Below are 21198 nucleotides of genomic sequence, written 5' to 3' on the forward strand. Positions count from 1 at the left end.
TCTACTCACCTTCCAAAATTATGACCTCTAGAATAAAATCTAATAAAATATTTTTCAATGCCAACTTCCCCACCTCCCCAGAATAGTTGATCCCTCCTCTGCACTCTCCTAACACTCTATAATAAAGCTTATCACAGTAGTCCTCAGAGTATGCACACTTAGAATATACAGCTGATCCTTGAACAACAGGAGTTTTGACTGCGTGAGTCCACTTATACGCGGATCTTTTTCAATAGTAAATACTATAGCACTACAGGATCCTCAGCTGGTTGAATCCGCGGATGCAGAACCCCAGATAGGGAGGAACCAAGTATACAGACAGCCTACGGAGGGCCAAGTTAGACACAGATTTTTGACTGCATCGAAACCAAGATATACCATCAAAAATCCAAAAGTGATTATGTTCTCCCTGTTCGTAGGGAGAAAAACCTTAGGTACTAGATAGAATCTCGTCAACTAAGGGTTTCCTTCCATAATTTGTTTTAAGCCTTTTGTATCCCCTAGCAAAAAATCATACAACTACATATATCAATATTTCAGGATATTCTGCAAGCAGTCCCATGACTTCCAGGTGTTCTGACAATGGAACAAGTTTGAAAATCAGTTTTAACACATTTTACATTTTACCATAACTGTGTATGTACCCTTTTTTAAACTTCTTGGGCCAGGAATTGTCCCTTAAGTCATAGAACAAAGCAGGTGCTCAATAAATGTCTTGTTAGTTGAAATCCTTCATCCTTTCATCACTGCACTTAAACATTTTCTGAACCTTCTTAAATAGCACTTTTTGCTTTTTGAAGAATGGCAACTATAATAAATAGAACTACGTGGAGTATCAAGCTCTAACATTCTACAGTTCTGCACAAGAAGCAAATCCAGATTCTATTACCAAAGGGCCCCAATTTTTAGATTTACATTAAAAAGACAGAATTACAGAATCCAGGGGGGATGGGGGAGTTGGACTACTAGGGAGTAAGAAGCACCTTGTTAAAATTCCCAATTACTTTCTGGATTTTGATCTTAATTGAGAATAAACACGTCAACAAATTTCAAATTTAACTGAAGAGGAGATTAAAATCAGTGTACAAAATTCATTTATATTTCAATTACTGCTTGTACTTGGAAACCTCTATTTTTAAATTTTTGAGGCTTCATGATGATGCTTTTGTACGCTCATGCCCAACTAAAAAGCAATTACAAAACTAAATAATCTTTAGCTGTATTTTAAGAAAGACTTTTTTTTTAACAGCTCATTACATGTACCACTTTTTAACAACTTAATTCAGAAATCAACTATAATTTTAACAAGGATATATAATATTCAAGCTTATTTTCACCAAAATATTATTTTAAATGGCCAAAATTAAAATGTCAAGTTCAGCACTGCTGGGGTCACTGGCACATTGATGCCTCTTCTATAACTACAAGCTTTTAAAACTACATAGCAATATTCTTAAAGCTTTCAAAAATATTTTAAAATTTAAAAGCTTTCAAAAATATAATTTAAAATTCAGAAGAGGCAAAAATTCTTATTAGACATAACTTCCCAACTATTAAGTATTTTCTATTCATTTCCACTTAGTAGCTGATTTTCTCCCTATTTCTAATGCTAATTGTTATTTCTCTCAGTTGCCCCAAATACATGAATGAGATCCCTTCTAAAATACAACTCTGAGACGAAGTATGCTAAGTCTTAGTCCTAGTTCTATCACAAATATTATATATAAAACATATTGCTATATATTACTTATATTAAATATGATAAAATTATAAATCTTTTATAGATCATATACATGTAGTCCTATTATAACACCACAAAAAGCAGACCAAAAAATTTAGAAATTTTAACAGGATAAAACAAAAATAGAATATACTAAAGCTGTGATATTTTCTTCCCTCTCCCCAGCTGGTCATCCTGCATACCTCCTAGAGAGCAGACACTACCCTGGAGAGACCATACTGTAGCCAGACGAAGTACCTGTAGTACCCAGAAACACTATGCTGTTCCATGCCTTGCATTCACTGTAGTTCAGCATTCTGGAAGGCCCCTCTCAAACCCTCCAAAAAAAATCCAGAAGCAATCTTCAACTTCTTTAAGAATCAGTTCAAGTATAAACGTCTCTATACCTTTTAACTCCATTATAGAATCATCATCTTTTGAAAAGCATCTGTTTCCCTACTCAACTATACACCACTGAAGAGTAGGGAACTTCTCTTTTGATATCAGGGCTCTGAATGTCTAGCTCTGGCAGATACATATTTGTACAATCAACACTCTCATAGCACAGATGAAGAAACTGAGATTTAAGTTATACAAGGTGCTCAAGGTACTAATGTCATTGGGTTGCTCTGTAATGATAATGTGGCACCCTCTATATCTAATGTATGTGATTTCTTGCTCACTAAAAGGCTCAGTAGTGTATGGAGCAGCTGTAAAATTCTTACAGTAAATTTCAAAATAAGGGTTAATTCAATATCTTACAAACATATACCAGAAGACAAAAGAGAACAAATGACAATATCTAAGTGACTGTTTTTCATTACTAAAATACCATATACCACTTATTTATAAATAAGGTATCTGAGTCACCTATTTGCTGAAAATCATACTCATGTGCCCAGTCTATAGAATATTGTTCTGGAGCATCTATATTTACTAATTGCATACAAAACAGTTATAACCTATGGGTTTCTGAAAGTTGTGCCCACTCAAAGCATTTATTTAGTAATGACTCAGACTGTAGGCTAGTACAGAAAAAGAAATGATTTTCTAGCATCTACAAGTGTGGTTTGTCAAATCTATTATTTACAAAATGTTTGTATACATCAAATACCAAAAAATTGAGGAAGTCAAATTTTTAATTATCTCTTTGAGACCATCACATTACTTTTTGCTACTAAACTGCAAGAATTTTCTCTCTCTTGGACTAAGAACATCAGAAATACATTATTATGTTTATAAACAAAAGAATGTTTTAAGTTCTAAGTATGGATTCTATTAGATCATATGGGAATACAGTATTCTGAACATTAGTCACTAGGAATGATTCAAAGCATTCAGAAATTTACCTTTATGTGAAGAGAAACAGTCTCCCTGCTCTTTTGCAGGGCTTAACACTATATACAAAATGTTTCTGAAAACACCTGTAATTTATTCAAACCTATAAGCAACTTCTTAGCACTTTGATGCAGCCATTCTCCAGCCTCATTCTAAACACCCGTTTCCAGTCTGTAAAACTAGATGCTTGGACTAGAACTCTATGGTTTCTTCCAGGTCTAAAATCTGTGACATCAATTTGGAAGATATTTTACTACTTAAAAATAATGACGTGTGAAAGGACTGTTTCTTATGTGAGTCATAACTATAAAACACTGTGGAGACAAGGGTAACGAACACACTACATAAATATAATGTCGCTAAATAAAATATTAAAAGTAATATACAAAACAAACTTGGGAATTATTCTATTACCAAATAATCCTACATTATGAATGGATTCAAGAAGAGGCTCCTTAGTTTAAATACAGCTGCCCTAATGAGTCAAGCGCTATGTTAACCATTGTTTTCAGTGAAAGAAGTCACTGATAGTCTCGAAAACAGCATATGGGAAGCCAGTGACAGATTAGATTATTTTAAAATTACAGTTATAATCAAGGACCAAAAAATTAACACAACTTTTCAGGAGCTATTAGATAAAAGCACTAGTACACTTCCCAGTTTCAGATATGAAAATATTCATCTTATTCAGCTACCACTACTAGTATTATAATGATTAAAACTTATCTTGGGCTAACTATATGGGACTGGCACTTTCGACTTTACATTTATTAATGCATTTAATCCTACAGCAACCTATTAATTAGGTACTGTCATTATGCCCATTTTACAGATGAAGAAACTGAGGCCAAAAAGGTAAAGTGACTTGTTCAAGTTCACTTCCACTAGTAAAGAGTCAAACAACTGGTTCACTTCAACTACGATTTCCAACAACATTCAGTTATTTTTCTATTCCTGAAGAATTTCCGATAGAGAAATTAATTTGGCTCATTATCAATTACAGAATTATAAATTAATACGTGTATTTTAGTAGCCTCCTGTGCTATATTATTTCCTCTTAAGAAAGAAAAATAATTGACTCTGGATATATGGGTGGAGTATACCAAGAGCATCGTGCCATCTGAACTGCCTGTGACTTCTGGTAGAATAGATACCAATACCGAAATGTATTAAAAATTTTGTGTTGATGCAAAAATTCAGTCTGCTCAGATGAAGCTGAGAAAAAAGACCAGGAGTACGCCACAGTAATTGTTAACCATTTAATTACACGTTATAAAATCTCCGATGGCCGACTTGAGCAGTAAAGTTATTATTTTAACAGTCTGAAATCACCCTTTTACACGAGCCAGAATTAATTTTCTAACGGTATTTCATTCCAAAAACGTTTAAAATTTTCTTGCCAAAACTGTCTAAAAGTTGCAGGTCCAACTTCCATCCCACTTAAACTTTTCCTCTCCCTACTCCTGTAATTCTTCCTACGGGCACCATTTCACTTTACTTCTAAAAACTTTACCTGCTCTTCGGCACTCGGGACTCGGCTTCCGTCTCAGATTCTTCACGTCTGGGCGTAGGGTTCTCTCAGCCCACACCCACCACACCCCTGCGGGCCCCCGCCCAGCGCTGCTCCTCCTCCCGGGGTTCTCCAGCACCGACTCAGCACCTATCAGCGACGCCCCCCGGCCCCTGGCCCAACCCATCCTCGGACACGTGCGAGGGTGTGTTTGTGTCAGCCCGTCAGTCCCGCCAGGGACGGGGCTCACTCACCGAGACAGAAGCGCCAACTTCTGCTCCAGCATCATCTCCAGCTTCTGGCCCTGTTTGGAGATCCAGTGGTCCACTCCATGCAGGCGGTAGCACGTCTCCAGCATCAACCTGAAGTCCGCCACGAACTCGGTGATGCCCCCGTATTGGCCGCTGGCGAACTTCTCCTCCATCTTCAGCAGACACATGCCCTTCCCGGGCTGCTGCCGGAGGGCGCGACTGCCCCGGCCCCCGCTGCGCGGCCCCTCGGCCGCCTCCTCCTCCCCAGTGGCAACGCCCCCCAAGGGCTGCAGGAAGGGGGAGGTGAGGCCTCGGTGCTTCTCCTGCAGAAACTCGCCCAGGATGCGGTAACCCTGCTGCAGCTCGTAGGTCAGCTCCTGCTCCTTGCAGACACCGCCCCCGACCACCATCGCCTCCTCCTCCTCCTGGTCGTCCGCGTCCTCCCTCGAAGAGGCACTCCTTCCTCGGGCCGGCCCTGAGGCCGGGGCCGCCGCTGCCACCAACTCGTCGTCGTCGTCCTCTTCCTCGGCCGCCGGTGGCGGCCGCTCCTCCTCCCCGGCCGGCTCCATCTCCCCCGGCGTCCCGGGCACGCTCATGCCCCCGGCAGGCCCAGCTTGGGCGGTGTGGAGCGGACGCTCAAGGCGCCGGGGCAAGCGTGAGCGCGGGCCGCTTCCTCAGGGCTCGGCTGCGCCGCGCAGCCCCAGCCGCATCGGGCCTCGCTCTCCTCTGCCGCCGGCTCGGCTCGGTGCGCGCGGGGGTCTCGAGCTCGCCGCCAGCGGGGCGGGGTTACATGGCGCGCGGAGGAGGGGGGAGAGAAGAGGAGAGCCTAGGTGCCCTCCTCTCCCCTCCCCCCGGCGGCGGCGCGCGCGCGGCCCTTGCCTGCCTCACCCCTCCGCGCCCCGCCCGGCTACTCTTCACCCGCCAGGCCCGGCTTGGCCTCCGCGGCCTCGGCGCCCCACCCCCTCCCGGGCCGGCTTGAGGGCTGGGAGGGGGCGAGGGGGAAGGGGGGGTTTCCTCTAGCCTCCCCGGAGGGGGCCGAAGCACAGGGCAGCCGCGGCTCGGGCTCCTCCTCCTCTCCCTCACACCCCCTCCCGCCCCTCTCTACCTGCGGGGGACCCGGGCAGGAGGAGGTGGCGCGCGGACGGGGCCCGGCGACAACTGTCAGTTAGAAGCCCTGCTGGGCGGGGGTAAGAGAAGGGGGAGGGCACTCAGGCCCCCCCCCTCCAGGTTGGGGCGAGCTGTGGAAAGACGCAAAGAAAGAGGCACCGTCGCCGTCCACGGTGAGCATGCGTAGTACACCACCACCAGCCCGACTTCACGTCCCGCCCCGCTAAGCGATAGCAAGGACTTAGTCTCAGCTTCAGGCCCTGAGGCCTGGTAGGTTGCACAGACCAATGATGTCATCAGCTTGTAGACGACTGTAAGGGGCGGAGTGAAGAGGGAAGCAAGGCGCCTGCGCAGCTTTGCTTGCCACCTCCTGAGAGGGAGGCCGAAAGGGTTTTTAAATCAGGTGCTGCAAGAGGATATTTCTTTTGTGAGACCCCTATTAGCGCTAAAAGCTAAAATTAATCCTGAAGGAGCTTGCTAGATAACCTTCGTCGATGGAAAGTGAATTGTAAGAAGGCATAAAATGTAAATCCTATCCTTTTGTAAAAAACTTCTCTTTGCACACTCCCTCCCCCTGTGACTGCCGGTTTTTCAATATAAAACTAGAATTTTGAGAAGTCTAGAAAGGAGGTTGAAGGACTCGACCAACTGAAACATGTTCACATGGAAAAGGAAAGGAGATGATTTGTGGAACTTGAATTTCTCAAACTCCTGTTCCCAGGTCTTAACATCAATTCCTGTTTTGGAAATTAATCCCATGTTTTCCGTTAGTGAAAAACATTTCCACCCTCTCGATTTTTGACATCTGCTAAGAGTAAAGGAAGGGAATGGGACCTCATTTTTAAAAATCCTTGGGACTGAAAACAGTCTTCAGATATTTCAAATCTAAGCTGTGCAGCATGACCTTACAATCTCACTACACATTTTAAAATTACTGTTTAGGGAATGTCTAAAAAGTGAACTTATCATTCCATTAGTTGTCATATTGCTTAAAGTGAGGAGAAAGGAACTAATGGGTGCTTAAAGCAGTTATTACTATCTTCTCACGTTCTATTTTAAAGGTGCACATATTACTTTTTCTCCTTACACAGAACTCTCTTGCTTTAAACCTGGAATTACTTGAATACAAAAATCAAAATTTTAGAAAGCAAGTGGGGACTTCCCTGGCGGTCCAGTGGTTAAGACTCCGCACTTCCGCTGCAGTGGGGGTGGGTGGTGGCGTGGGTTCATCCCCGGTCGAGAAACTGAGATTCCCACATGCCACGCGGCGAAGGCCAAAAAAAAAGGGAAAGCTGTATAATGAAATGATTGGGATATACTGACTATTATGATTGTTTACTTCCCATTAATATGGACTTTTAAAGCACTGATAAAATTCAAACTTAAAAGCTTTTTTTGGTCCAGTTAAGTTAGACAGCAGCCTTAGGTAAAACAGTTAAGTGGGAACACTTTTGAGGTTTTAGGGTATTGACACTACCACCGCCAACAAGCACACCCATCATCTAGTTTTCACGGTCTCCTCTCACCTCATCAGACATTTGTGGCGTATTAGGCATTTACAGCATTCTCTCTCCATAGAGCCCACAGATGTACCTCAGCTCAGGAACAAAGGCAGAGACCAGTCTGACTTCAGGGACTGACAGCCAAAACTGTCTGACTGAACGTCCCTCATTTCCTTTGACAAAGCCCAAGAATCTGCACCCATCTCACCCCAGCAAATATCACCTCTTTCTCTTTAGCCACCAACCCTATTTCACGACTCTCGGATAATATTAGCTTGCATTTATCAAACACTGTGCCACTAAGCACTCTATATTCGTTACCTCCTTTAATTCTCACAATCCTATGAGCTACGTATTATGGCCATTTCACAGATGGAGAATTGTTTAGGTTAAAAAAGTAGTTTGCCAAAATTCAAATCTAGGTCTGTCATACTTCAAAATTCTCCAGGTGCCTAATTCCAAGTCATATGGTAGATTTTCCAGTTCCTCATGTACGAGAGTGTAGGGAATTGCTAGAAATGTTTACCAAGGGCTTCTTAATTAAGGGATACTAATTAAGATAAAGAGGTGCAGGTGAGTAGAAGAAACCTCAGCTATAGGTCATGGAGAGGCCAAATTGACTGAGATCTTAGCTAGTATGAAAATAGAATCAGGTGCTTGAACTTTTAGAATATAGATAAGTAAGAAGAAAAACTGCCTTTCCATCCCACCATCCAGAGAAAACATCTATTACAGTAATATCAATACTTTGTAGTGGGGTTTTTCTATTTATTCATCTATACTTTAAAATTTTACCTTAAATAAACTTAAAATTGTGACTATACTGTACCTAATGTCCTTTTCTTTTTTCTCTCATTAACAATAAATAATTGTAGGGAATGTACAAGAATTGCATATCTAAAATCTCAACTTCATATCTGTCCACAATGGCCTAGATGGCCTGCTAATGAACTTGTAGGAGGTGAAACAGAGATTCTAATGTAAAAGGAATTCCAAACCATAAAAAAGAACACAGCAGAAGTAAAAACACCAACAGCAATAACAGCTACCATTTATTAAGCACTTACTAAGTCTTAAATATTTACTAAATATGTTACATAGACAGTACTCATAATAGCCCCAGGAAATCCTGACAGATGTATTTGTTCTTAAATTTTGGATTAATATCTTGCTGAGTAGAAAGGTTTTTTTCTACCCTACAAAAAGCCTGACATTAAAGACCAACATTGCAATTAATATAATTAACCCTAGATTTACAGAACTGTTTTCTTACAATGTATACCTACTGCTAAATAACTTCTCAAAGCTGTTTTTTCTCGTTTAAAGATTAAATTAATTTTGCTTCCCTTTCATGATCACAATAGAATTCTCTTTAATGCTACTATATAATCTATTAAGAACTTCTCCAAAATAGAAATCTATTTAAGCCCCACTTTGAATCAGGGCTTCTCTTCTTGTTGAACTGCTTTGCAGGAAAAAATGGCATACATACACAATGCAATATTCTGCTCAAATACATAACACTGATTGACTCCCACAAATATTATTTACTATTTGTCAAACACTGTGTTACAGTATGTTACATGCTACCAATGTTAGATGTACCAGGATGCGCTTTTCAGTAACCATGGTCCTTAGAGTCCTGGATAACTTGAAAAAAAAGAGACTGGTCTAAGACTTCAAAGTTTTAACTCTCAGCTGGACACTTTGGGAACTAGAATATGGATATATCTCAGTCTCAGGAGGACATTATTAAAACGTTCATATGTATTATGGAGAAAACGTCCCACATCCATTGTAATATCTCAAATCTCTGTTCCAATTTCAGCATCCTCCCATTACTATGATAACTAGGAGTATTATCAAGGAGGAATAAGCCTGCCACTATATTCTTCACCCACAATTCCAAAGATGTTTGTCCTGGAAGTTCTCCTATCCCATCTTTGTGAGCTCTTAGCATCTTGTGGTAGGCAGCATGACATCTTGACACCAAGTATACTGCTTGCCCAGCATCAATAATTCAGACAAATAGCAACAATTTATATACTTCACATCAACTACAGGAAAGGTGACAAACATTTTAAGACAACAGAAGCACAGGTTATCACCAAGGTCTGTGTTTAAGAGATAAAACATGCAAGGTAAACAGAGGCTATAACACTGACTAATCCTGGAGAAACATGGGGAAGGCATATAAACTGCTTAGCAGGAAGAGAACAGTTCTCTCAATCATAATGGAATTCACGCACAAAACTTGTTCAGAGTTACTTTTATGGTGGATGATATTCAAGTAATATTAAGGTGCTTCAGGCAAAATTTAGCAACTCCTGTAAGGCTTCCTGCTGCTCATCATCAAGCTGGGAAATGCATTCCAACCATAATTCTTCAGAAGTCTGTACCTGACGCACGACATTAGCTAGGCGTTTGGCACAAGGATCTTCATAGTTAATAGTCTCATTCATTTTTCCTTCTGCAATTACACTGATTATTTTTGGAAGATTGGAATTATTTGGACCAAGTACAACTGGGTGGTTACTTTCAATTAAGTCACACAGAAAACTCAAAGTCTGAATAGCTTCCTCTTTATCCTCATGCAATGGAAGCCATGACAACCAGTGTGGAAGAACTTCATCTACATTTACACAGTTAGGCTTAAACCTCAAAATCTTGCCTACTGCTGAGATACAGTTCTCTGTAGCAATGACATTTTTTTTGGTTTTGGAATTTGCACACTTAATAACTTTTACCAGCAGCGGAACAGCTTCTGAACATAAAGAACGATAATCATCTCCACCAAACTGTGCCATAACACCCAGGCCATAAGCAGCCGCTTGCCTGACTTCAGGGTTGTTGTCTCGCATATTTAGTAGCATTGGCCACCGAAAATATTCTACATATTTAAATGAGGTTGGACTACAGTGTTCTATGATATCATCAAATATGCACAATCCCCACTGTCTGTCTGGCCATGGCCTATTAGAACAAATTAGATTTACAATTAATGGAAGCAGCTGTTCAAACCACGGTAAAATCTTTTCCTTGTAAGTACTAAATAATGAGTGCAAAATATCTGATACTTTGGTCAGAATATAAACATCACATTCATCCTCATCTTGCAGAGACATTTCAACCTGTTGGTCATAGTTTTCTTCCTGTCTTTTAACCTGTCTCAGTTCTTGGTTTTTAAAGTGCCCTTCAAGTTTTGCTTTCAGTATTTCTCCCAGTTCTTCCAACTGTTCATCATTGAGGCACCCATCTCCCATTACTTCAATGGACTTTGCAAAAGAATTCATTATTTCTGAGAGTACATCTGTATCAGGTTCGGTCCCAATAGCCTTGATTAAAGGATCACATATGAAATGCCACATCTGTGCAAGATACTCTGGGCCATGAATTCTTGCACATTCCAGGAGAAAAGGCATGGACTCTGCTGCTGCCACTCGAACATTGTCATGGAAATAAAATTTCAGTAAAGGAACCATCAGTTTTACAACTTGTTCTGTGTATTCCACGAATCCTTCCCTTAACTCCTTAGCATAATAAACCAACATCTGGCAAGCAGTTGCTTTTGCTTCAAGCCCTGAAGTCTTAATTCCAAAACTCTGCTGGTCTCCAAGATTTACAAATTGCCATCCATCATCATCACTCATATTCTCCACATCTTGTGTGTCTAACAGAGCAACGTCAGGTTTAGCTGAAGCAGTCTTAATAAGAGGCTCAATAACCAGTGGAAGGTACTGTTGAAAATCATTTCCAAGAATTTTACACATTCTGGCCCACGCTGAAATGATGTAAGAGGTCTGAGGGTCATCATCTTCCATATTATTTAAGTCTGATTGTGTTTTTAACAACAGTTGCATCACATTTGATGCATCTTGCATAAATTTTTCCTTCCCAACAGCAAGACCAACATGGCTAATGCATTCAATAGTTTTTCCTTTCAGAAGTTTGAGTTCCTTTTGAACAGCAAGCTCAACAATCTGCTTTAGTGAGGGCATAAATATATCATAGTATGGAACAAATTTTTCTTCTATTGTATCTGCAACTGAGGCAATGGCTGTCACAAGCTGTTCCAAGGCCAACTTAGTTCCATTGCGAATCAACTCTTGAAGTTTAATCACCAAGATGGAATGTAGATTTCTCACCATACTATCCAAATATAGAACTAGCAATGATTTGGGGCAGTCTTCAATAAAAATAATAAGCGCAGAAGCTGCATGTGACTGCACACGCTGATTACCTTGATTTTCCATGGTACGCAACAGAGCTGCAATCACCGTTTCATGGAATTTCTTTTGGAAGTTAGGTGCAAAATCTGTAGCCATCTGTCCAAGTGTAGTACAGGCTGCAGCCCTCACCCTTGGATGAGGATCCTGAAGAAAAAGCAAAACAGAGTTAACTGTTTCGTCTAGAATTGATTCCATTTGCTGATGGCATCCTTCTCCAATAGCAGATAAGGCCATTAATCCAGCATGTCGATATTTCCAGTCAGGGCTCTGAAGCATCTGCATGATATGCTCCTTAGTCATTGGTAAAACAAGTTTTCCACCGAGCCCACAAGCCAGTCTGTCTAGTGCACTCTCAGCAGCAACTGCATTGCTGTCAAAATCATCTTCTTCCATTTCATCAGCATTTACCCAGTCCTCATCATCTTGTAGATCGACCATCATTGCCAATATATGAGGAACTGCCTGTGCAATAATATTTGTATGTTTTTTCAACATTGGGGTTGCAGTTTCAGACAAGGTCACTATTACTTCAAGAGCCAGCTGGCGTTGCAGATTACTAAGTCTAGAGTCTCCACATAACTTTAGACTCAATTGCAGAGTATCTTCTAAATAAGGACCCAAATATTTAGGTACAGTATCTGCAATCTCAACAAGGGATTCTAGCACTGAATCATCATCCTGGTAGCATGAATCATTCACAGCCTGTAAGATTCCAGGAAGCAAGTCTGCAAAGTCTTTGAAAAGAGCAATATTATTCTCATTAGCAAGTACAAATGCAGCTGCAGCTCTAGCAGATAATGTCCTGATTGCTGGATGTTCTTGATCTTGAATACACTGGTCCAACAACCGTTTGATGATATCCAAATCGTGCCGATCTTGGGTCCCAAAAATCCCAGGAAAGTGCCAGAAAACGTGAAGTGCAACTTCCCACAGAACCACATTTTTAGAGTAGATTGAATCAACAAGGAACTTCAGACCTTCGGGCCAGTGGTTAGTGCCATCCTCATCTATCAAATTCCTGGCCAGCACTGCAAAAATATCACAAAGTTTTTTCCTCATACTAGCATGGGTTTCTAACTTAACAGCCAGTATCAGTTCAATCTTGACGTCCCTCTGAACATCAGAAGGCAGATTTGGATAGACTTCCTCAAACCCAGAGGACAAAAGCCGTCGTAGCAGGGCGGCAGCCATTTGTCTCACCTCATAACCTGCTCTTCTATTTCTGACGGCATCTAAGAGGAATGTAGTCTTACACAGACCTGGGATATTTTCATAGATTTCCTCTGCTTGTCTCCGCACCATACAGCTTGGATTGATGAGGTTCTTCAGAAGCTGGTAAAACTCTTGCTTTCCCGACACGGTCGCCGGTACTCCGGCAGACCCGCACGCCGCCATCGCGTTCTGTCAAAGCGACCGCGACGGAGCAGGAGGGCGGGGGTCTGCGGCTCGAAGCAGTGACGTCAACGAGGCGCCGGCGGGTATGGGCGGGAGCGCTCCTTCCTCCCCTGCCTGGCCCTCGGTCTGGGCTCTGGGAAGGTGGGAGCGAGGGTCGCTCTCCAACAGTTTTCCAATCAGATGAAAATGTACCTACCGAGGAGAAAGAAAATGAAAGAAAAGTATGATATTGATTGTATTAGAATGGGATTATGGATGATTTTTTTTCGCCTTTTCTTTATTTCTAAACTATCTCTATTGTTACACTGATAATTTTAAAACAGAGAGTACTCCTTGAAAAGCCGCTAAGTGAAAGAAGACGATCACAAAAGGCCACATGTATGATTCCCTTTATATGAAAGGGCTTAAATAGGAAAATCCATACAGAAAATAGATTAGTGTTTGGCAATGGCTAAGGGGAAGGGAGATAGAGAATGACGGCTGTCAGGGGGGTTCTTTCTGGGTGATGAAAATATTGTAGAATTGATTGTGGTGATAGTTGCACAACTCTGTGATTATACTCAAAACTATTGACTTGTACAATTTAGATTGGTGAATTCTATGGCATGTGAATAATACCTCAATAAAGCTGTTCATCAAATAAGTACAATAAAAGATAAAGACAATGATTACTACCCCACTATTAGGTGTGCAGACTCAGGTGTGTGTCGGAATCACTTGGCCTGTGGATTATAATAAAGAATGAGAAAGACAACTGAGTAAAGTATGATGAAAAGTGACCTGGGCTAGTAATCAGGAGACTAGAATTCTGGTCTTGTCTCTAAACTGATTTTGTATCCCTGGTCACGTCACTCAAGATTTTCTTTGCAAACTGTAAAATGCCTTTACAGTTTTTCTTTTAGTAGGAAGCTGCTGAGATTATTCTAAGAAATAAATGCCCCTGAGGCTAAATTTTGTTTCTTTAATTCAAGCAAGTGTGTCAATCAAAAACAATGATCATTCCTCTAACAATGATTAGATCTTACTTTTGTATTGGCACCTTGCCATTCTGTCATTTTGACCATTATACAGGTTTGCAAGGTTGGTAAGATAGGTATAATACTAATTTTAGATGAGAAATGGAAACTCAGGGCTGACTTTTGATGGATGGATTTTTATTAACTATTTGAAGAAATAGAAGAAGTTTCTAAGTAAAGGGAAGAGCTGTGTTCAAATGCAGAAAGGTCTGAGAGCCTAGTGTGATGAGTTCTGTCAGTACTTTTTGCTGGAGCATTGGGTATGGGACTTAAGGGTCTTGGGGATGACATAGGAGGCAGTAAAGAAGAAGACAAGAGTTATATAGAGGCCAGATCATGAAGAGTCTTATATTCCATGTTAAGAGATTTGGCTTTTTTTTCCCCCCAAAGGTAAAGAGGAGCCTTTTAAGGATTTTACTCAAGGCTGTGAAATAATCCATTTTAAGAAAGATTACTTTGATGGCAATGCAAAAACTGAAGTGTGAAGACTGGAGGCATTTAGGAGGACAATAACCTAGTTCAATTACACTGAAAGTCTAAATCACAGCAGTGGTGGAGGGAAAGAAAAGAGGGGAAGGATTGCAGGTCTTAAGAAGTCATATCAATAGCAACATAGAGGGGAAGGAGAAGCCTAGGAAATCTCCCCAATGGCCTGGGCATCTTGTTGGAGGTGCTGCAATTTACCTATTTCTTTACCTACACATGTATAAAGAACAGAATTAATGCAGACCAAAAGACTGCTAACTCTTTCTGGAGGAAAAAGAGGCTTCCCTAAGAAGGTGGGTCCCCAAATCCTTTTTGTTCTCTAGTTGCTCCCACTCTATGGTGATGGTCATTGTTACAACAGTAAGAGTTAAACTGAATCCATTTTAGGAAAAATATTTATGTTCTTTTATTTTAGAAAAACATACACAGATTTAAAATCTTAAGGTACTTCCTCTCTAGCTTGCATTTAACTTTTGCATTGTTATTTCCCTTCCCGCCCCCCACCAAGAAGCACACATAATAACCAAGATTTCAAGACTGGACTTGAAGACTTGGTTAGAGTTGAACAACTTTATGAAAATTTGTAATTAAAATTGGCTTTTAAAATACTTTGCACTGTTGAGAGGCCATTTAAGAATGTTTCCATAAGGTGACTCAACAGCAGACAATTCGAGTGTTTATTAGCAGCTTACTAAGTGAAGAAAGTGCAAAATAAGTTGCAAATTTCTTCCAAGATCTGAGAGATTTAGAGTCAAATGAGGGGGGTAGAATTAAATTGGACATAGGGGGTAGAATTAAATTGGACATACTTGACATTTTTTCAAGAATAATCCAGAATAAATAAAAATACAGAAAACAAAAAATACTACTATGAAGGCTCCTACCGATCTAATATGGAACAATATGAATATCAAAAAGAATAACGCCTTCGATGGATTAAAAAAACTTTAAATATATCAACAAAAGTTCTGAGTTTCTAATACTAACAAAAGCCACCAATGCATTGATCATCTTTGGAGGATGCTAAGTCACCAACTGAAAATTGATAAAGAGGAATAATCAAGATTTTTCCTGCCTTTTCTGTACAAACTGTATTTCAGGATAACCAAATAGTTATCCACTTCTTCTTGATAGAATTCCAGATAAAAGGAGCACAAAAATGCTAAAATCAGAAAATTGCTGTGTTGTAACCCCAAATGAAATAATGAATGTAGGTAACAGTAACCAATGGATGCTAAAACCATTAAATGAAACATTGATTGGGAACTTACTAATAGAAGGATAAGGATGAAACCACCTAAAGTTCCTGATTAATCTTAATATTCTTAAAAGTGGGATAAACCAGAAGTGTCATTTACATGTTGTCTTTCGGCTTCACATTCATACTTTCTCTAATTTGTTCTCTGATTCTGAGGTTAGGCTCTGGAAACAAAATTTCTCCTTTTTCAGCTGGGTCCCTGATAATTTCCACCAATAGGAGCTGCTAGATATTGGAGGATAGAAAAGGGACAGAAAAGAGATTGATCCTTCTTGTTTTTCCTTTTCTTGTCTGGATTGCCCTAGCAGTGGCCCTTCCTCCTGGTGACATCAATTTCCTCCCTCTTGCAGCCCAATCTCTTCTCTCTGCAGATATACCCACAGTAGCCTGGGGGCACTCCTTCCTCAGAGGTTTCAGCCATAGCTCTGAACTCAAAGATACCAGTTCTGTTTTGTTCCTTCAGCTTTAGGGATGGTAGCAGTTCCTTCAGTTACCATCTTTTGATTACCTCAGTGCTATTTATTCACTCCTTCAGGTCTCTCACACCTGTGTGACCAATCTCTTAAATCTCCTCTTGAGGTACTTAGTGTGGTTTCTATTTTCCCACCTGGAACTTGACTCATTCATATAGCAGGCATTATGTGATGCAAAAACTGCAAAGTATTTTTATCTTAAATCAGGTTTATTAAGGTATAACTCATGTGCAATAAAATTCACCAATTATAAGTGTTTAATTAGGTAAGTTTTGACAGTCAAGTAACCATGACCACAATCATATATAGAATATTTTCATTACCCCAAAAAGTTCCTTTGGGTCCCTCAGTAGACAATCTCCTTTCCGCACCCCTGGTTCTAAGCAACTACTAATCCGATTTCTATTGCTATAGCTTTGTCTCTTCTAGAATTTCATATAAATGGAATTATTCAGTATGAAGCTTTTTGTGTCTGGCTGCTTTTACTTTGTACAATGCTTCTGACATTTGTCCACTCTGTTGCATGTTTGTTCCTTTTTATTCCATCATATGAATACACCACAATTTGCTTATGCATTCACCAATCGACAGACATTTGGGTTGTTCCCAGTTTTAGGCTATTATGAATAAAGCTCTTATGAATATATGAGTACAAGTTTTTGTGGGAAAATATGTTTTCATGTCTCTCGACAAATACTAGGAGTGAAATGACTTGGTCAAATAGTAAGTGTACGTTTATAAGAAACTGTCAAATGCTTTCCAAAGTGGATGTACTATTTTGCATTCTGACTGAAATATATGAAAGTGTCATTAGCTCCACATCCTTGTCAGCATGTGGGATTATCAGTCTTTTAAGTTTTAGTCATTCCAGTGAGCATGTCTTGGTATCTGATTGTGATTTTAGTTTGCATTTCTCTAAATACTAACAGTGTGGATTATCTTTTCATGTGTTTATTTGCCATTTGTGTATCTTCTTTGGTGAGGTCTTTGTTCAAATCTTTTGCCCATTTTTCAAAAAATCTAATTTTTTTGTCCTCTTGCTATTGAGTTTCAAAAGTTCTTTAAATATTCTGGATACTAGTCCCTTATCAGATGTATGCTTTCAAATATTTTCTCCTTTTCTTTTTCTTAACCATGCTTTTTAAAAATCAAAAGTTATTAATTTTGTTGAAGTTCAATTTATCATTTAAAAATTTTTAAGGTTTCTGCTTTTTATGTCCTATTTAAGAAATCTTTACCCAACTCAGGTTCACAGAGATTTCCTCTAATGTTTTCTTCTATAAGTTTTATAGTTTTAAGCTTAAAGATTTTACATTTAGATCTAGGATCTATTTCAAGTTGATTTTTGTATATGGTATGAGGCATGGGCAGAAGTTCATTTCTTTTTGCATATGAGTTTATAGTTGTTCCACTTTTATCCCACTGATTTGCCATCTTTGTTGAATATTAATTGCCCATATACATGTAGTCTTATTTCTGAACCTTCTATTCTGTTCTATTAATCTATATGCGTATCCTTATTCCAATGCCGCACTGACTGTATTGATTACTATAGCTTTACAATAAATCTTGAACCCAAGTAGTTATAGTCAGTGATTCTAAAGATCACTGAACACTGTAATTTTTAGAAAGTACTCTCTAGACTTTAGTAAGTTTAAGATATTTTTAACCTAATTAAAGTCCATACATATTTGTGAATTTGAGTATAATTGGGAACTTTTTGCAATCTATACACATTGTGCATTTAAAAATTAAATAATGGACCAGAAAAAATGAGAAACAAATTTCTTCTTTATTTGTTTTCAATGTAAACTTATTGATTTAGAATAATACCTCAACTTTTTCACACAGATCATCTCCCTCCCCTCCAAAAAATAGCTGAGGAGAAAGGAATTTCTGACACTTTGGGCTGTAATCTGAAGCAGCTTATGTTTTAACTTAAAATTTGAATGTAAATCTGATGTTCCAGTTGCTAATATTTTCAAGCTTTTTCATATGAAATTGTTTTCTCTATAAGCTTTCCATTTCCTTCATTTATTCAACAAATATTTAATGAGTACCTACTATGTTCCAGGCACTGTGCTGGGACACTGGGGATACAATAGTGAATAAAACAGAATGCCTACCTTCGTGAAGTTTACAATCTACTTTGGAACTCCTCAGCTTATGCCAGGAGGACCAGCCATGTTTAACCTGTGGTTTTATGGATTTCTCAGCATATTACCCGTTACATCCAAGTATATGAGAAGCACAGTAGTAAAACACTGTTATCGTCTTTAAGAATTGCATGGCAATAATTCAGAATATTAAAAGTTGAATAAAAACATCATGAATTGGAGAGAACAGAAAACTCACTATGTGAGTACTGAACTCGCTTCTTTACCAGATGGTTGAAAATATGTACATTAGTACTTGCAGGTATTAACTGATTTAATTTCATAACAAATAAATGAGGATACAGAAAGATTAAAAAATTTTTTTAAATACAGATTAAATAACTGAGAGGAAAGTTATAATAATGATGGAGGATATCAACCATCCAGACATTTCATGTCATTTTGTTCTCCTAAAATTAGAATGTTTGGCTCCAACTCCCAGGGTTAGACAGAACCCAGCAGAAACAATGCCCAGGGCAGAAGTGGTGAAGAATGAGAAAAGAACCAAAGTAGGAATCAGCCTGGGCCCCACTACTCCAAACAATTAATTGTAAACTATATTAGCTGTAATTTTAATAAAAAAGACAAAGCAGACATATTAAACTAAACATATTATCTTACAAAGATAAAACACTCAGAAGAGTGTCTCTTTTATACTACTACTACTACTACTATTACGGTTATAAGAATGAAAATATATCTGATTAATTAGAGACAATATTTTGTACAGTTTCTTGTATAATAGGCAAAATATAAATTATAAAAAGGACCTGTCCCACTGGGTAGTATACTTGGGAAGATCATCTTGAAAGATGACAAAACATTATTATCTGCATTTTCAGTTGGTGTGAGAGGTAATCCTGACTTTTTAAGTAAGTTTCAGAAGTTGTACAGTCAGGAAGAAGTAATAATAATAATGAAATAATAAAGAATAAATTATTTTTCCATTGAATTAGAACTCTTGTTAGTGTAAAACTGTTATTAGTGTACTGATCTGTTTTGTAGCCATTATAACATTTTGCCTAATTTATCAGTGTGTCTACTTTTAAAAGATTTATGAAAATCTGATATATTAGAATTATGAAGAGTCTAATTGGTTAAACTTGTGCTAGGGTGACCAATCATCCTGGTCTGCCTAAGACTGGGGTTTCTTGGAATGAGGAGTTTCAGTTCCAGGACAGTCCCAGGCAAAGTGGAACAGTTTGCCTAACTTTCAATCACTTTTTAAGTATTGGAAAAATATCATTTGTAAAAAGTCATTAACTATAAAGGTTAAATTAGATTCAAGTTAAGCACTTTTGACAATAATCCTTTATAAGTGATGCTATGTACTTCATATGCATTTCATTAAGTATACATAATGTTTGGTTGTCCTACAGTTATTGTTACTAAGCTTTAAGTAGTGACTGCCTGATCTCTCCATTTTGTTTTTCCCATTGAGACAAATAAGTTATCTTTGGGGTAATACTTTGACAACCTTCAAACTCTCCTTGCCTAAATCAGATATTTCATCAGGAGTGGGGAAAAGGTAAACTATTCTAATTCCATCATTTCTTCTATGTTTGTAAGCTGGCATTTTTCTGTAATAAAGAGCTCTCCCTCATGACCTGAGGCTATTTGGCAACTGTGAAGGAGTGCTTAATTCTTTCTCATTAATTATCAATTTTCAGAGTAGGGAGGTGAGTAATAGCCACCTCCAATCATGACAAATACAGTTGGTTTGTTATGTTTTGTTTGGCTTCTCTTTTTTGAATTGTCAAGAGCTGTGAAGAATCTGAGATTTTACGCTACTTCAAAGCTAACAAGTTAGCCTGCCATAGTTTCATGGATGATAGTAAAAGATATGAGACTCTGCATCAGAGACAAAAAATAATTTGTTACTCATGGCAACAGCAGCAGTCAGAGTATCAGCATTTTTCACTGGTTCCCAACTCGCAATTCCTACAGCATGATGCAAAGAGGGATAGATGCCAGCTATACACATCAAGGACTGTGTTACAGGAGGGAAACGCTGAGCTTAGATTACAAATCTTTTATAACGGACAGTAAAGCTGACTGCTTTTTTTCCAGGGGGGGACATTATCTTTTTATTCTGGATAGTAATCATGCTTGCCCTTTGCTCCAGAGGGAGACATTATATCTGTCTTCCAAGGCTATTCACTACACAAGCATACTTAATAATATAGTCCAGAATGTCTTTGCTCACAAGATGTGCAGAAATATGAGATACCATGGGTATAGTTATGTGCTGGTTGTTCTCCATTGCTCCCCTCCCTCCTTACATTCTCTGCCCTTTTCTGTAGCCCAGGAGGCTGACATCTACAGACTGCATCACTCAGGCTCCCTTGCTCTCTGTCTTCTGGTTGAATTGGCTTATGAGAGGCATTAGCAAGAGACTGGGAAGAGGTGGCATCGGGTATTTAGTCCCCATCTCTCTGCCCTGTTCTCGCCCCACCTTGAGGCAGTCCTGGTACAGGCTGCATTCTACTGATACAATTCTTATAAGGAGGCCCTTTTTTCCAGGCTGCAAACTCTCTGTAGGTTCATTCTCTCCCATATCCACTTTAGGCCTAAATATGGTAAAAGTGTATAAACGTTCCTAGACCCTGTGTTTTGTTATGTTCTCTTAACCTTGCCCACATTTTTGTAAACAATCCTTTCAGCACACTCTCTTCAGTAACACTTTCTAAATATGTTTTCTGTTTCCTGCCAAGATCTTGATAAGAACAAATAGATTCAATTAATTTTAAAAGAGAA

The 21198-nt window shown here is 39.2% G+C and overlaps 2 protein-coding genes across 5 annotated transcripts in view; both read right to left on the reverse strand.

Moving 5' to 3' along the window:
* Positions 1 to 5968, reverse strand: part of BRD10 (bromodomain containing 10) — a 105507-nt gene extending 99539 nt beyond the window's left edge. For both annotated transcript variants that reach the window (XM_060155057.1, XM_060155056.1), the window contains exon 1: positions 4823 to 5968. In XM_060155057.1, coding sequence (XP_060011040.1) covers positions 4823 to 5415 — 593 coding nt within the window. In that variant the 5' untranslated portion in view covers positions 5416 to 5968. The remainder of the gene's footprint in view (positions 1 to 4822) is intronic.
* Positions 5969 to 8449: 2481 nt separating this feature from the next.
* On the reverse strand, positions 8450 to 13055 carry RANBP6 (RAN binding protein 6). Of its 3 annotated transcripts, none has more exons than XM_060155063.1 (2): positions 12858 to 13052; positions 8450 to 11801 (listed from the first exon to the last, which is right to left on the reverse strand). In XM_060155063.1, the coding sequence occupies exons 1-2, from the start codon at positions 13050 to 13052 to the stop codon at positions 9735 to 9737; spliced, it is 2262 nt and encodes a 753-aa protein (XP_060011046.1). In that variant the 3' UTR covers positions 8450 to 9734. The 3 variants fall into 3 exon arrangements, with proteins under 3 accessions (XP_060011046.1, XP_060011045.1, XP_060011048.1); XM_060155065.1 differs by having other exon boundaries at positions 11589 to 11801; positions 12917 to 13052; XM_060155062.1 differs by having other exon boundaries at positions 8450 to 13055.
* Between the last annotated feature and the right edge of the window lie 8143 nt (positions 13056 to 21198).

Source organism: Lagenorhynchus albirostris, chromosome 7 (assembly GCF_949774975.1).
Source record: "Lagenorhynchus albirostris chromosome 7, mLagAlb1.1, whole genome shotgun sequence".
Classification (NCBI taxonomy): Eukaryota; Metazoa; Chordata; class Mammalia; order Artiodactyla; family Delphinidae; genus Lagenorhynchus; species Lagenorhynchus albirostris.

Bases quoted from the DNA above. Each gene is read 5' to 3' on its own strand.
- RANBP6 (XM_060155062.1), bottom strand. From the start codon at position 13,052: ATGGCGGCGTGCGGGTCTGCCGGAGTACCGGCGACCGTGTCGGGAAAG.